At 36.9% G+C, this 17,679-nt stretch overlaps 1 protein-coding gene across 1 annotated transcript; it reads right to left on the minus strand.

Moving 5' to 3' along the window:
* Nucleotides 1-326: 326 nt before the first annotated feature.
* Nucleotides 327-2,357, minus strand: LOC141661489 (protein DETOXIFICATION 51-like). Its single transcript, XM_074468504.1, has one exon. It carries the CDS (start codon nt 1,998-2,000, stop codon nt 495-497), a length of 1,506 nt encoding a protein of 501 aa, XP_074324605.1. The 5' UTR covers nt 2,001-2,357; the 3' UTR covers nt 327-494.
* Between the last annotated feature and the right edge of the window lie 15,322 nt (nt 2,358-17,679).

A 17,679-nucleotide genomic window follows, 5' to 3' on the forward strand; every position in this document is an offset into this window, starting at 1 on the left:
AATTTTGAATCTTCCAATAACATAATACATAAAAAATAATACGTAAATATTTTAACTTTGTGAATCTCAGTAATATATATTTATTAATTATTATAATTTATTTTTATAAAATAATATAATTACAAAATTATAAATATTATAATAAATCTGTGTATTATAAATCACATGGTAAAATGAGGCAATTCTCCTATTACCCGGACAAGTGAATAGTGCTCTTTTTAAATTTTGGTTGGCCAAGCAATATTGCCACACTCTCGCACCCCACAGGAACCACGTCTAACAGTAAACATGATCTTATCGGTCATTTTAACTTCTCCAAAGAGAAGTTGAACGAGACAGAAAGTTTCTTATTTCTAGCAAAAAAAAAAGAGGAGTATATTTATTTTACAGGGGATGATAAACTTAATAAAAAAAATAAGAAGAAACGGCCTTGGAAAATTACAACTCGGGTCCTACCCTGATCTAGTACTAGTACTAGTAATTGTTAATGTTGCTCATGTCACCGTTATGCATATCAATGGCTCCTTGTCACCTCCGGCAGGCAATCTTGTTAGAGCTTGTGCTTTCCTTGCCTGCTCATCCCATTTTGTGGACACAACAGCACAAAGCATAAGTCCGGCACAGCAAAACTGTGCAGCAAGCATACCAAGCCATAGCCCCGAAAATCCCAACTCCAACCAAAACCCCAGACCAATTGCCACTGGCATTCCCACCAGATAAAATGCCCCCAGGTTCACGTTGGCCGCGGTGGATGGCCGGGCAGTTCCCCGAACCACTCCACAACCGATGGTCTGTGGGCAATTTCCAAGCTCACATAATCCTAGTATTGGTAATACAGTGGATGTCAATTTTAAGATATTAGCATCGCTTGTAAACATATGGGCCCATACATCTTTTACTGCTATAGCAAAACACATGGCACACAAGCCCATCAACCCGCCCAACAAAATCGAAACCAAAGCCGAAACCCGAGCTCTATCTGGATGGTTCGCTCCGAGTTCATTTCCTACCCGAGTGGACACAGCAAAGCTAAGTGAAGAAGGGAAAACATAGATGAAAGATGTCGTTTGTATTAAAACACCCATAGATGCCACGGTGGACCTGGGGTCCACAAGGAGCCCACACAAAACTATCATAATCTCGTACCACCACCACTCAAGACAAACCGAAACACAACTCGGTGCTGCAAGTCGGATCAACGGCATCCACCCAGTCAAACACTCACGGGTCGGGGCTGACCAAGTTGCCACGTGTATATCCGTGGCCCACACGTAACAAACCACTGTCACAACAACAAGCAAGTTGGAAGCCGCCGATGCAGCGGCTACTCCAGCCACGCCCAGCTTGAAATGTGACACTAACAAAATATTTATAGGTAAATGTAAAATAGTTCCGGCTAGCGATGCTAGCGTGAGCGGGTGAGTGATGCCTTGAGCCCGAAGGTAAATCCGGATTGGATGAATAAACGAGTTGGTTAATAAATCTGGAATAGCGAAAATAAGATAAGTCCTAGCTAAGGCTGTGATATTCGGTTGTTGATGTAACAAAATTAGAACATGTGAAATATTAAGCCATAAAAATGTTATGGGTATGGAGAAAACTAAAAGAAACAATATGGTTCTTTGTAATGTGAGAGACAATAACTTAGGACGTTGAGCTCCAAAAGCTTGAGTACAGAGTGGTTCCATGCCAAGAGCTAGGCCGGAAAGAACAGAATAGCCAGTGATATTGGCAAAAGCCATGGCTAAAGAGCCAGCAGCTAGCTCAGTGTCACCCAGATGACCTAGAAAAAGCATGGAAATTATGGAACGGGCATACAGGATTAAAGCTGTCATAGCTATAGGAAAGGAGAGTTTGAACAGAGATTTGGTCTCGGATAAGATATGTGATGGTAAAAAATGGTTGTCTTGTTCTATAGGTGATTTTGTTGGAGGAGGCAGACATAAGAGATTCAAGTAATAATGATCACTTATTGTGCGACTTTTGTTTTGATTACACATATTGTGTGTGTGTGTGGAGATTTAATAAAGGAAGCCAAGAAAATGGGATGAAGATGATATCCTGTTGGGAGGATATTTTTGGGTTGAGAGGAGTACTGATATATCTATATCATCATATATTTGGTGTGATGAAAAGGCAGGGCAGGGGATGAGATTGTGTAAATGAAGAGAGAAGTGTGAATCTGGTAATGAAAGATATGTAGATATAGATAGAAGGATTCCTTAAGCGTAACAGACGAGAATATATATATATATATATATATATGTATTATTAAGAGGAGGAGGAGGAGGAGTTGGAGGTGGAAATCAAGGACCTGGGCCTGTATATTTTAGAAAAAAACTATTTGGGACTCTCATGTGGTTCAGATTCTGGAGACGTCAAAATTTTCTCTCTCGAGAAAGGAATTCAATTCCCAACAACACGGAACATTTATTTACAAGAGCCTCGAGCTTTTGCATGCACTCCAGCACGCACCTCTTTGGTCTACTTTTTACACACACATGTATGTAAACCCTGCACGTAAAATGTACTCGTACTGGTAACTTTCTAGCCTTTATCCCTTCTGCTGGCTAAAGGGACACCTTTCATTTAGTCTAGGACAAAACTGACCATGAAGATGATCCACGCAATTCTTTTTTCTTCTCTTTTTCCAAGTAATCCCCACGGAACTTTTATTTGCAATAATTGTTCCAGTAACTTCCATGATCGGCGAGTCTCAAGGATGCCACCTGATAAACCTCTGGATCTTCGTGGGCTTCCTTTCTTTAAATTTCATTAAGAGAATGCCCAATTAAAATTGGATCTCCATGATTATTTTTGGGTTGAGATGATTATTTAGACTAAATTCTAGAAAAACAAATTAGAGGTTACTAATGTATGAGAAAAGTAACTTCGTTATACTTGTTGCTTTCTTGAGTATTTACACGAGGCACATGTGCGAGGGGACGTGATGAGGCTACCGATGTTGACGGTAGTAATGGCAGAAAGTAGGATGTCGACATACGTGGGCATGTCAAATTGAGTAGAGATTTGATTTAAAAGTTGACAGAGGGTCAACGTTGAAGTGGTGCGCCCTTTTGGGAGACGGTTGTGGCTGTCTGTCAAATTGTTGAACAAGTTGATTTGACGGTTGACGAGGGTCAACATTGAAGTGGTAACCCATTCTGAGAGACGGCTATAATTGTTTACCAGACTGGAGAGGGCTTGGAGTACTTGAGAGTTAATAGTTTAAGCCTCTAGAGATGTTTGGTATGGAACAGTACCAGTGATTTTTGCGATTTGATGATCAGCACTTATCTTTAACTAGCATGAAAACCCGTACGAGACACAAGTCATGTTCCAGTATAACTTCAAAATTTTGAGATGTTGAAGTGCGTGTAATATTCACGATTTGTGATGGTTAGGGAAGGTAATTTGTACCGAACCGATGAATACCCGGTCCACACCGATCATATCGGGTTTTACCCAACCCGAATATTTCGGGTTTGGATTCGGGTTTGATTTTTAAAATCGAATCATTTTCGTGTCGGGTTTGGATTTAAGGCATACCGTTCCGAACCTGACCCGAAACCCGTTCCGTTCCGACCCGAACCCGATCCGAAATCTGTGTTAATATATAAATAATATTTTATATTTTATAAGTAGTAATATAATATATAATATAATATATTACTAATATTAGTAGTAAAAAATTAAACTTTTTACAAACTATTGCATTAAAGTCGTTAAAATATGTTTTTAGCAAGCATGTTCAATACAAGTAACTAAAGGTTAAGATTGTTGCATTATTTCACTAACAATTTTATTCACAAAGCTATGATCCATTGTTTTCTCTAAACCCTCTAATTCAACCCCAAAAATTTCAATATCGTCAAATTTATGAGCACTTTGCTCAAATCAGATCCTAGTAATTTTTCACCAGAATTTGTGCAAATTAAGGTGCAATCCATAGTGATTGCACCCGATTGCCATCCATAGTGATTGTAGTGTTGTAATTTAGCTATGTAGTTAACTTGTTACTGACGAAAATGAATTTGGTGTATCTACATTGTTAGCTTGTTATCATGTAATAACCCCAATTTTTGGAATTTTTGAAACCCTTATGAATAGTGTTTTGCTGATTATGCTGATTAAGAAAACTTTTCATGCCACACTATGTAGGGGTTCTTTTATGGATATTCTGAGATTTTATGGGTACTCTATATGATATATAAGTGTATGTAAAGATCGTCAGAATCCAAATTTGAACCTTTTGATTTTTCCCGAAAATCCACCAAATATCGAAAGAATTGAGTATAAGGTAACAGGATAAAAATGATTTAAATTCAAGGATTTTAATAGAGGATCATAAAAAGGAATATAATGTATTGAGAAAGGTTAATGGAACCTAAGTAATAAGATCCCGGGTATGATCCCTCAAACGATAAACGAAAACGAAAGTTAAGCGAACCGTATAACAGATCAGCGGTCATTAGCCAAATAATTAAAAGCTAATCAAAGAGATTAGTGGGGATGATGTCATCAAACCAATGAGAAGAGGACAAAGGAGGGAGGGTGACATCACATGGTGACATAAGCATGACTAAGCAAGTGTGTTGTTGGTTGAATTAGAACCACACAAAAATTACCATGGTAAAAAGGTAACAAAACAAATCAAAATGTCAACCAACCAAGCCAACAATTCATTTTCACCAAAAACACAAAATTTTCTCCCCATTCTTCATCAAGCTCTCGGCTTTTCTTCTTTTCCAAAGAAAGAAAAATCAAAAACCTAGTTCCAAGCTTTGTTAAATTGCAAGGTAATTATCTAAGACTCCTTATGCATAGTTATGGATATCCTATAAGTTTGAGCTCTTAAATCATTCACAATCTCTTCCTAAAAATCATGGAAGAAGATGGTGAATAGTGTTTTTCAAGAACTAAATTTTTTGTTCTTGAAGTTTTGTTTAGATTAAGCTTGAATAAGGACTTTAAGGGTGATTCCAAGCTATTCACTTGATTATCCACTCTCCAAGGAAGGTATAACCCCTCCAAACCCTAACTTTATTTGAGTAATTAGGTTTAGTTTTGTTGTTATAATTCATGAGAGGCTTGCTAGTTGTAAATGTAGAGATTAGTTGATTTGGTGAAGTTTTTGGAGTGGTAGTTCTTGGATTGTTGATTAATGAACTTAAGTGTAGTTTAAATTCAAGTTTAAGAATAGTATAAATTGATAATATGGAGTTGTTGGGGCTGTTATGGTGATTTATGGATGGAATTTTGATTGGGTTGTGATTGTGGATTGATTGTGGGTTGTTTTGAAGTGGTTTAAATTTGGATAATCACGTAAACATAGCCGTCGTAATGTCCGATTTACTTTAGGCTGTTTTTGTTCTTAACATTAGGACCCGTGAACTCACTGCTAGGTTTTGACCATTGCCATGATTATATAGTTCATGTTACGAGTTTCGTTTTGATATGTAGTTCGTTTGATTTCGATGTACGGTTTAGGAGAAACGGCCGTTTTAAGTAACGACGTTTCGCGAACGAATCATTACCCCTCGCCTTACTTTGAAACATAGGTTAAAGACCTAAAAGGACTAATTGGAGTATGAAACATTTATGTAAAGTGTGTTAGACAGTTGGTAAGACACTCGCGAAAGAATCGCCTTAAAACTCGTAGTGGTTAATTTATTAAAATGGTGGAGCCGAGGGTACTCCAGCGACTTAAGAGAATCATTAAGCGCAAAGCGAGCGTTAAAGTCTAAATTGGTTAAAGTATAGATCTATAAGTGACTTTGGTTTAATTCCAACTTATATGTTGTTTATAGGTTACCAGACTCGTCCCAAGCCATTTGTAACCCCCCGTCGCTCAGGCAAGTTTTCTATCCGTTATACTGTTGTTGTGATGTATACATTTGTACATGCATTATCTTGTGATAGATGCATAATGGTTATTTAGCAAATTCTTGCGATATATTGTAGCATGTGATATGGTATATATGCATGCCTGTTTCGTATTCTTGATACATATATCTGTTGATTCAGTTGATAATACCTATGCTAGAGATAATCGGTAATTTGCATATACCCTTAGTTTAGGGGACCCAAAGGTGAACTTTTTCAAAAACCGGGAGTCGAGGCTCCCGAATATAATATATATATATATTTATATATATATGAATAGTTTTCAAAACTATGAATCGAATAAGGTTTATTCGATAGCTTTATTTTATTAATGAATATTATTTTGAATATTCATTCGAGGGCTTATGACCCCGTTTATTTTATTATTGAATATTATTTTGAATATTCATTCGAGGGCTTATGACCCCGTTTATTTTATTATTGAATATTATTTTGAATATTCTTTCGAGGACTTATGACTCTGATTATTTACTAATTATTATTCTTTATTTTATTAAAGAATAATATGTCGATAATCAAACTTACTTTTGATTATTCAAATAAAGATAGTACTTTCGTATAAGTATATCTTTGGTTATTCAATATTCATTTCAAGTATAAGTTTTACAACTTTTACTTCAATTATTTTTATAAAGATTATTCTTTACGGGAATATTATTTAAATAATAATATTCAGATATTTTCTAATATATTGGGACTGATTTATTTTATTAAATCAGCATCATTCCAAACATTCTTAAAAATGTTTTGCGATTCTTCAAAATGATTTTAAAAGTTAGAGCGGATCCCAAAACTCATTTTTTTTATATTTAAGATCCTCCTTTCGAAGGGGATTTAAATACTCGCTCAAAACCTGAGGGATCCGACTCTGTGGTATGTTTCATATTCGCAACAAGGTTGCTGTCTTGATAAAAGAGTTTTTGATTATTTACCCAATACTCGGGAAGTAAAATTCTTGGAACAAGTTAATCCATTAACAGGCATCGCCTGAGAAATATCGGTGAGTTTTCCTTTCCAACTAGATACGACTTCTTGGTGGAGCCGTATCAACAAGTTTCTACTTGGGGAAAGTGGGGACGAGCCTTACGTTTCAGAGTCATGGATTTCATCTGAACTAGGATTGGCGTAAGTGGTCGAGTGGCATCGGCCCAGCCTAATTATATTGGCCCAAATGGCCTGGAAGTTCCGCTAAGACGGTCCATTCCTTAGGAGTCCAGTGTTCGGTTGACAAGGAAATCCGACAGGTTCTCCTCTACATGTAGAAAATGGTGGGGTTGTACTACTGTGACTGATCATCGTAAGTGGTCTTCCTGGCGCGACAAAACTCCCGTAATGAGTTCATCATCCAATTGGATATTTCTGCAACACTACCCAGAGCACTTCGATAGGAAGGCTACGGTTGGGCGATTGTGGAGTGTTGGCAGGGAACATTTTTCAAAATGATGTTTGCAATCAAATGAAGTATCTCGTAACTTCATTTTATGATATTTTAAAGATTGATTCTATACAAGTTTTATCTTGTAGCTTAATCTATGCGATGAACTATTTATACATTGAACGGTGGTAGTTCAAGTAGTATTCGGAAAAGATATAAGTATATTGGAGTATCTTGTAACTTCATCTTTTAAACTTATATCTAGTTAATAATTGTCTTATGAATGACAAAGGTTTCAGGAAAACGTTGAGACAAGGTTAGATATATGAGATCACCTTGCAACGATATTTTTATACAGTTATAAACCGGAACTCTGTGTATATTATACATGTCAGAGGATTTCAAATATTGTGAAAAGTATATATGTATATATACTGAATATTTTGCGACTTGGTCGCGTTAAGATATCAACTTGGTTCATTTCTTCTTGACCAAGACTTTCATGAGTACTATGAGAATGCTCATATATTGTTAATCATTATACATATTATTTTGGTGGGCTTGTTGCTCACCCTTGGTTTCTTCTTTCATCAAACAACATCAGATAGACAAGATGAACAGGACCAAGCTTCCAATTCGCAAGCGGTTAGAAAATGTTCCGCAGTTTTCTGGAAGCGTTGATGCCGCCGTAGCTGAGGTAGGAGCTACCAATAGGCTAGGTTTTCAACTATTGATGAATCAGACTTATGTATATTTATGAATTGTAATAATGGCAAAGAAATGTAAAATTATTCAGAAACCCTTTTAAGGTGTAACGGTTTATAATTGTGGAATATAAGGACTTGTGTTATTTTTGGGTATTCATCTCTGAGACTATAACTTGTGGTGTGTGTATATTGTGGGGTCACAGTACAGAGTAGTTGATTGTTTATTAAGATTGGGTGTTATTAAGGGAAATGGAACTCGTGACAACCCGGATCCCCGACCCCGGATTTGGGGGTGTTACAGAAATGGTATCAGAGCTAAGCGTTATAAACCTCAGAGATGATGTGACGTTAAGATAATAAGTTCACTCAAATAATAAGAACTCTTGCCAATTTCATGGTCGGACTACTTAACGTAGTACTGACAGTTAAAACCCTTACGGGAACCCTTATAAATATTATGATAGTAATATAGTTCGTTCTCGTATAGGGCAGCAGGGCACCGAACCCTGAGGTTCAGGAGCATCAGCATGAGGATGTTTTATTACATGTTGGAGATCAAATTGTGAATCTGATAGAGTACCCTAACGAGGGACCGGATGAGATTCATATTGAGAATGTTGCTGTTGAGGATGTTATCCCAGAAGGGATTGTTGCCGAGGAGGATCTCGTGGAGGATCCTGACGAGAATGAAGAGAGGACCGTTGAGGAATTAATGACCGTAGTCAGGGCGACTACCAGAGCAAGAATGGCCGCGAGGGTGGCACTAGAGGATGAAGAGTTACCAAGGGCACAAAGGTTAATGAGGGAAGGAGTGGGGCCTTCCACGGCACCAATTATACCAGTATCAGACCCTCTTCCCGAGGTTCCTGAAGACATCCATGAGGTTCCACCAATTCCTGTTCCCTCCCCTGTACAGAGCCCAACACCTACTGAGGAAATGCCACCTTTATCTCCTGCACCATTATCACCTGATACCGTGCTTGGTTATCCATTTGGATCCCCTGGGCCTGCACCACCTGCACCCCATGGACTGCTAGATGCAACCACTCAGGCTTCTCTTATCGCCGATTATTACATGACTTTGGGTGGCCTGTCTGAGGCCCGTAATGTTAGGAGTGATCTGTTGGATCGACTTACTACACCAAGGATTGAGGCGGGGTACTTCCGGCAGGATTAGCTAATAGCATGGAAAGGATTGAGGCTACCACCCGTGTTACAGCTAGAGGCCATCTTGAGGGTCAGATTGATCCAGCTCTACTTGCGACTATCTTAGACCTCATCACCTCTGTGATGGAGCAGGTTAGGGATGTCGTGCGTGCCCGCATTTCTTGATCCATGGTAGTGTGCAGAGCCAGAGCAATCAGACAAGGGTTTCATTTAGCACCGCTTTTGGAGGATTAGCCTAAGTTATGAATGGTTAGTTTTGATGACTAGATGATTATCTATGGTAGTACTTTTAGGATAGAAGCGATCAGATCAAATAATGTAATTCTCTGTAATGTGTTTAGTTGTTGTACCCTCGAACAAATGGTTAAGTATATAATCGTTAATTTCAGTTCAGATCAGTTTGTTTGTGATAAGTTCATATTGTTAATTGCGCTGTTAACACTTAAGAGAGTGTCATGAAGTTTATAGAACTTGAGAATTCATAATTTACAATCATGCAAGGACTGAACGAGGGAAAGATTTAAGCAAAGTAAGTAAGACAAATATCCGGAGATTCTCAAAATTTTTCCAAGCATCATGCCCCCACGAGGAATAAGATTAGGGGCAAACCTTGAATGTGATAATCAGGGAGGTCGTAATTAAGATATAAGGAACCCAGAATATAATGAAGTGGAAAATGATGATTTTAAATTAAAAGATCACCCCAATTATGGGGAGTAGGAAGAAATATTTAGACTGAGAAAATAGAAGTCGAGCAAGATAGGAAGAACCAGGATGGTACTCCTATTGGGCAGTCCATGGACCTGCCTAAACAGAACTTAGACTATTATCCCCAACCACCACCCTGAGGAAACAATGCGGCGAGAAATTTTTTCAGGACCTTTAAGTCGCTAAGCCCTTAGAGTTCCAAGGAACAAGCTGACCCAGTCGAGGCAAGAGCCTGGCTAAAGGAAATATAGGAATCATTTGAGATTCTAAATGATGGACAAATCACAAAAGACTATTTTTGTCACTTACCCTCCTAAGAGAAGGGCCACCACTGGTGAAAGACCAAGAAAGGCACGGAGCCAGAGGTTAGAATAAACTGATTAAAGTTCAGTCAATTGTTTTTGGGAAAGTAATTCCCAAGGTTATGGAGATAGTGTAAAAGCTTTAGAGCCAGAACAAAGGCGGACGAGTATGATGAAATATGAAGCTAAGTTGTAAAAGTTGTCAAGATTCGTTCTGATGACAAGAATCCCCGAACGATGTGATGCTTGAAGTTAATGATTAGTGGGTTCATGAAATAATGATAAGAGAAAGGAAAATAAAAAGAAACTGAAGTGGAAAGGAATAAAAAGGCAATAGAGTTTGAGGAATGATAAGGGAGTTGGGTATGAGGAAACCCTAAAGACTCGTAGCAATAGAAATAGAAAAGTATGTAATCGTCAGGATGAGGCTGATTCACCATGAGTTAAAGTTGATGATTGAAGGAATAAGAGATACATATATTTTATCCCCTGTAAGTTGGGAGGATTCGAGGAAACCTTGAGATAGTTCGAAGGATAAATAATGAGACGCGGATAGACTGAGGAGACAAGAAAGTTAGAAATTAAGAAAATTGGATGAAGGAAGTGACCTTCAAGAATGTGAAGTGTAAGACCGGTGGCATGATACCCAGAAAGGGAGACGCCAGGTATGAAAGATATCCCAACATTGAGATGACTGTTAAGATAAACAACAAAAGAAAATAAGGATTTATTAAGAAGATGTTGACGTTGAACACGACCAATATTTTCCAGAACATCCATGTTATCATTACCAAATCAGGAAAGAAAAGCGGATGACCATTGTTATCTTTTGGAGGCCATATGGATTGACCTCAATTTGAATAAGGATGCTATTATGAAATTAGGTATAGACTATCGAGGTGGGAATGATGAATAAGATAATCTATCAAGGATATATGACTTGATTTATCCATGGAAGGATGCAAGTACCTTTTTAAAGGTGGGATTAAGGATATAACTTCGATAACTTGAGACAAATCCTAGGGGAATGCATAAAGGTTGGCATTTCACCCTTAAATAGGGACAACATGAGTTTTGACAGTATGAATTAGAAAGGATCAAGGTAGCAACAACCTTTAAAGATCAGTAAAGAAATTTTTCAGAAGTACATAGACAATGGTTCTAGTATTAGTAAATGGTATTTTGATATGCCTTGTACCTAGGGTGTACATGATGAAGGATTTAAGGATAACCTTCGAGGTTTTACAGGGAGAAAGGTAATAATCAAAGTTCTCAAGAATAGAAATTTTGATAAAGGAAATGTGACGTAATTATAATGATGCCAAGTGGGGCACATGTTAAACCACGAAAAAGTATGGATCGAACCAGTAAAGGTCGAAATGGTTCAGGGCAATTAGGACCTATGATAAAAGATGTTCTAAGTATGATTGAGAGTCAGTCGTGCAGTGATTAACCTCTAAAGATTGAGGCAATACCTTATGGAAAAATGGTGATATTTTTTTTATTTACTCATCAGATATTAAAGAAAAGCATTTTCACATAAGCAGTGATTGAAATGAGGTAGAAAATTTATTTGGAGGTGGTTAAAATGACATTGACTGTAAGGAAATTTTACTATCAGGAAAGGCCAAAGAGGTGGCCGACACCTTAAAGGTAAGAGGATAATTATAGGCGCTTGTGCCAGAGGAATACAGTAATAAGGATTAAAGTTGTGAAGGTTGTATTATGGTTTGGAAGATTAACATTCCTTCTGATGACTGTGCAATATCCAACCGTAATAGTAGTTTGGTAAAGGTTTAATTCGTATAATCGCCATGAGCGGGCTATCTATCTTAGAAGGTACTATCTTGAGATAAGCCAGGACCATGTTACGGAATGACTAAATGAACCTTTGAGATGCATGTCTCCCAATCAAGACATATGATTAAGAATGGTATTAACCTGCTATCGTTGCCTTCATTGAAACTCTTCTGCAAATTTATCTGCTTCATGTCATATGTACGTCAAGTTCAGGAGTGTTCTTCATGAATCATGAATGGTGATCATGTTACCTCCTTAGAAGAATTAGATACGACATGTATGGACTCCGTATGGTTAGATATTAAAATTTCATGGAAAGTGAATGACGACAGTAGGTCAGTGGTGGACCATAGTAATGCAGCAATGATTCTGCGAGCAATGAGCTGATCACAACCGTGAGAGTTGTATTGGAGTGGATGTTGAGATTGAGTACCACTAATCGGGTCGTGTTGACGTATAAGTTATCTTTGATAGAAAAACTAGGTCGATTATTTACCTATTGAATATTTATTCCTTCTATCAATAGAGAGTCGTATTACTATACGAGGAAGGTTGCAGTGCAAGCATAAAATTCCAGTAACGATGATATAAAGAATGAGGTCCCAGATTCGAGTTTCGATATCGAGGGAGTTTCAAAGGTGATTGTGTATAAGCTCGAGGAAGAGCATGGGTCCATAGAATGATGGACGGAATAGCGAATACCTGATGTTGATATATATACGTATATGTTTTGGTCTCCTATGACAAACCTCTATAGTTCAGAGGTAAATTCCAAGCCAGATATTTTGTGGCAGCATAATTTATATATATACAATTCTCTTCAATTCATTCTTTTCTATCCTTTTCATTTTGTATAAGCTGAGAAGAACAACCCTCCCAGAAGGGGAGGTATTGCCGAATGACTATCTATCTGTGTGATAGAAGCCTAGTAGGATACCACATGTTGTTTAATTGCTTGTCAAGTACTAAAGGCTGGCCACCTTCTGTACTAACTATGCAATAGAATAAGTGTTCATGATCATAGTGATCTCTCAATAAATTCTTTTACTTCTATATGAAGGACCAAACTTTCGAAGATGGAGGCAGCTAGAGAGGAAGTGGTACCAAGTATGGTGGTATTCCGATTCTAACGCGTTCGTGATACTAAGGTTGACGCGATTATTAAGAGGTTATAGAACACTAACGAGCAAAAGTGTAATCAGTATAATATTAGGAACGGAAGGTAGTAACGATTACGAACTGGAAAAGAATGGGTATTGAGAAGCAAAAGCTCTAATGCTAAAAGCTATAATGAGAGTCTGTGCAATAGACTTGAAAGAATTTGGAATGATCACTTAACGCGGATTAAGTTTTTTCATGACAATAGATCATGTCATTATCGAGATGTCGCCTTATGAGATCCTTGAGGGAAGACAATGTCGATCTCCCTTATATTAGGATGAAGATTGCAGAGCGCAAGATGCCCGGACCAGCAGTGATTCGAAGGACCAAGGATATAATAGATTTAATCAGAGGATGGCTGGTAGTAGACCAAGATGGACATAAAAAGTATGTTGATTCGACACAAAAGGACAAAGAATAGGAAATTGGGGACCTAGTAATGTTAAAGGTATCCCTTGGGAAGGATTGATGAGGTTCAAAAAGAAAGGAAAGCTAAGCCTACGAATTGTTGGACCCTTTGTGGTATTAAGACGTATTGGGAAGTTAGCATATGAGCTAGCCCTACCCCCGAACATGTAGCAAGTTCATAACGTGTTCCACGTATCAATGTTAAGGAAGTGTAATTCGGATGCCAGATAAATAGGGGCATATGAGCGCATAGACATGCTACCAGACGTAACCTACATGGAGCAACCAGGAAGGGTTATAGATCAAAAATGGACAAATGCTTAGGAGAAGAGTTATCAAACTAGTCAGAGTTTGATGGTAGAACCACAATGTGAGAAAATTATGTAAGAGTTAGAAAGTGCAATTCTAAGAAAGTATCCCTACTCATTTTCTATCTGATTCCGGGACGGAATCCTTTTAAGGAGGGGAGACTATAATAACCCCAATTTTTGGAATTTTTGAAACCCTTATGAATAGTGTTTTGCTGATTATGCTGATTAAGAAAACTTTTCATGTCACACTATGTAGGGGTTCTTTTATGGATATTCTGAGATTTTATGGGTACTCTATATGATATATAAGTGTATGTAAAGATCGTCATAATCCAAATTTGAACCTTTTGATTTTTCCCGAAAATCCACCAGATATCGAAAGAATTGAGTATAAGGTAACAAGATAAAAAGGATTTAAATTCAAGAATTTTAATAGAGGATCATAAAAAGGAATATAATGTATTGAGAAAGGTTAAGGGAACCTAAGTAATAAGATCCCGGGTATGATCCCTCAAACGATAAACGAAAACGAAAGTTAAGCGAACCGTATAACAGATCAGCGGTCATTAGCCAAATAATTAAAAGCTAATCGAAGAGATTAGTGGGGATGATGTCATCAAACCAATGAGAAGAGGACAAAGGAGGGAGGGTGACATCACATGGTGACATAAGCATGACTAAGCAAGTGTGTTGTTGGTTGAATTAGAACCACACAAAAATTACCATGGTAAAAAGGTAACAAAACAAATCAAAATGTCAACCAACCAAGCCAACAATTCATTTTCACCAAAAACACAAAATTTTCTCCCCATTCTTCATCAAGCTCTCAGCTTTTCTTCTTTTCCAAAGAAAGAAAAATCAAAAACCTAGTTCCAAGCTTTGTTAAATTGCAAGGTAATTATCTAAGACTCCTTATGCATAGTTATGGATATCCTATAAGTTTGAGCTCCTAAATCATTCACAATCTCTTCCTAAAAATCACGGAAGAAGATGGTGAATAGTGTTTTTCATGAACTAAATTTTTTGTTCTTGAAGTTTTGTTTATTAAGCTTGGATAAGGACTTTAAGGGTGATTCCAAGCTATTCACTTGATTCTCCACTCTCCAAGGAAGGTATAACCCCTCCAAACCCTAACTTTATTTGAGTAATTAGGTTTAGTTTTGTGTTATAATTCATGAGAGGCTTGCTAGTTGTAAATGTAGAGATTAGTTGATTTTGTGAAGTTTTTGGAGTGGTAGTTCTTGGATTGTTGATTAATGAACTTAAGTGTAGTTTAAATTCAAGTTTAAGAATAGTATAAATTGATAATATGGAGTTGTTGGGGCTGTTATGGTGATTTATGGATGGAATTTTGATTGGGTTATGATTTTGGATTGATTGTGGGTTGTTTTGAAGTGGTTTAAATTTGGGTAATCGCGTAAACATAGCCGTCGTAATGTCCGATTTACTTTAGGCTGTTTTTGTTCTTAACATTAGGACCCGTGAACTCACTGCTAGGTTTTGACCATTTCCATGATTATATAGTTCATGTTACGATCTTCGTTTTGATATGTAGTTCGTTTGATTCCGATGTACGGTTTAGGAGAAACGGCCGTTTTAAGTAACGACGTTTCGCGAACGAATCATTACCCCTCGCCTTACTTTGAAACATAGGTTAAAGACCTAAAAGGACTAATTGGAGTATGAAACATTTATGTAAAGTGTGTTAGGCAGTTGTTAAGACACTCGTGAAAGAATCTCCTTAAAACTCGTAGTGGTTAATTTATTAAAATGGTGGAGCCGAGGGTTCTCGAGCGACTTAAGAGAATCATTAAGCGCAAAGCGAGCGTTAGAGTCTAAATTGGTTAAAGTATAGATCTATAAGTGGCTTTGGTTTAATTCCAATTTATATGTTGTTTATAGGTTACCAGACTCGTCCCAAGCCATTTGTAACCCCCAGTCGCTCAGGCAAGTTTTCTATCCGTTATACTGTTGTTGTGATGTATACATTTGTACATGCATTATCTTGTGATAGATGCATAATGGTTATTTAGCAAATTCTTGCGATATATTGTAGCATGTGATATGGTATATATGCATGCCTGGTTCGTATTCTTGATACATATATCTGTTGATTCAGTTGATAATACCTATGCTAGAGATAAGCGGTAATTTGCATATACCCTTAGTATAGGGGACCCAAAGGTGAACTTTTTCAAAAACCGGGAGTCGAGGCTCCCGAGTATAATATATATATATTTATATATATATATATATATATATGAATAGTTTTCAAAACTATGAATCGAATAAGGTTTATTCGATAACTTTATTTTATTAATGAATATTATTTTGAATATTCATTCGAGGGCTTATGACCCCGTTTATTTTATTATTGAATATTATTTTGAATATTCATTCGAGGGCTTATGACCCCATTTATTTTATTACTGAATATTATTTTGAATATTCCTTCGAGGACTTATGACTCTGATTATTTACTAATTATTATTCTTTATTTTATTAAAGAATATTGTGTCGATAATCAAACTTACTTTTGATTATTCAAATAAAGATAGTACTTTCGTATAAGTATATCTTTGGTTATTTAATATTCATTTCAAGTATAAGTTTTACAACTTCTACTTCAATTATTTTTATAAAGATTATTCTTTATGGGAATATTATTTAAATAATAATATTCAGATATTTTCTAATATATTGGTACTGATTTATTTTATTAAATCAGCATCACTCCAAATATTCTTAAAAATGTTTTGCGAGTCTTCAAAATGATTTTAAAAGTTAGAGCGGATCCCAAAACTCATTTTTTTTATATTTAAGATCCTCCTTTCGAAGGGGATTTAAATACTCGATCAAAACCTGAGGGATCCAGCTCTGTGGTATGTTTCATATTCGCAACAAGGTTGTTGTCTTGATAAAAGAGTTTTTGATTACTTACCCAATACTCGGGAAGTAAAATTCTTGGAACAAGTTAATCCATAAACAGGCATCGCCTGGGAAATATCGGTGAGTTTTCCTTTCCAACTAGATACGACTTCTTTGTGGAGCCGTATCAATCAGTTTCTACTTGGGGAAAGTGGGGACGAGCCTTACGTTTTCAGAGTCATGGATTTCATCTGAACTAGGAGTGGCGTAAGTGGTCGAGTGGCGCCGGCCCAGCCTAATTATATTGGCCCAAATGGCCTGGAAGTTCCGCTAAGACGGTCCATTCCTTAGGAGTCCAGTGTTCGGTTGACAAGTAAATCCGACAGGTTCTCCTCTACATGTAGAAAATGGTGGGGTTGTACTACTGCGAATGATCATCGTAAGTGGTCTTCCTGGCGCGACAAAACTCCCGTAATGAGTTCATCATCCAATTGGATATTTCTGCAACACTACCCAGAGCACTTCGATAGGAAGGCTACGGTTGGGCGATTGTGGAGTGTTGGCAGGGAATAGTTTTCAAAATGATGTTTGCAATCAAATGAAGTATCTCGTAACTTCATTTTATGATATTTTAAAGATTGATTCTATACAAGTTTTGTCTTGTAGCTTAATCTATGGGATGAACTATTTATACATTGAACGATGGTAGTTCAAGTAGTATTCGGAAAAGATATAAGTATATTGGAGTATCTTGTAACTTCATCTTTTAAACTTATATCTAGTTAATGATTGTCTTATGAATGACAAAGGTTTCAGGAAAACGTTGAGACAAGGTTAGATATATGAGATCACCTTGCAACAATATTTTTATACAGTTATAAACTGGAACTCTATGTATATTATACATGTCAGAGGATTTCAAATATTGTGAAAAGTATATATGTATATATACTGAATATTTTGTG

This window comes from Apium graveolens, chromosome 5, assembly GCF_009905375.1.
Source record: "Apium graveolens cultivar Ventura chromosome 5, ASM990537v1, whole genome shotgun sequence".
NCBI lineage: Eukaryota > Viridiplantae > Streptophyta > Magnoliopsida > Apiales > Apiaceae > Apium > Apium graveolens.

Coding starts and splice junctions, on each gene's coding strand:
- LOC141661489 (XM_074468504.1), bottom strand. CDS start 2,000: ATGTGTAATCAAAACAAAAGTCGCACAATAAGTGATCATTATTACTTG.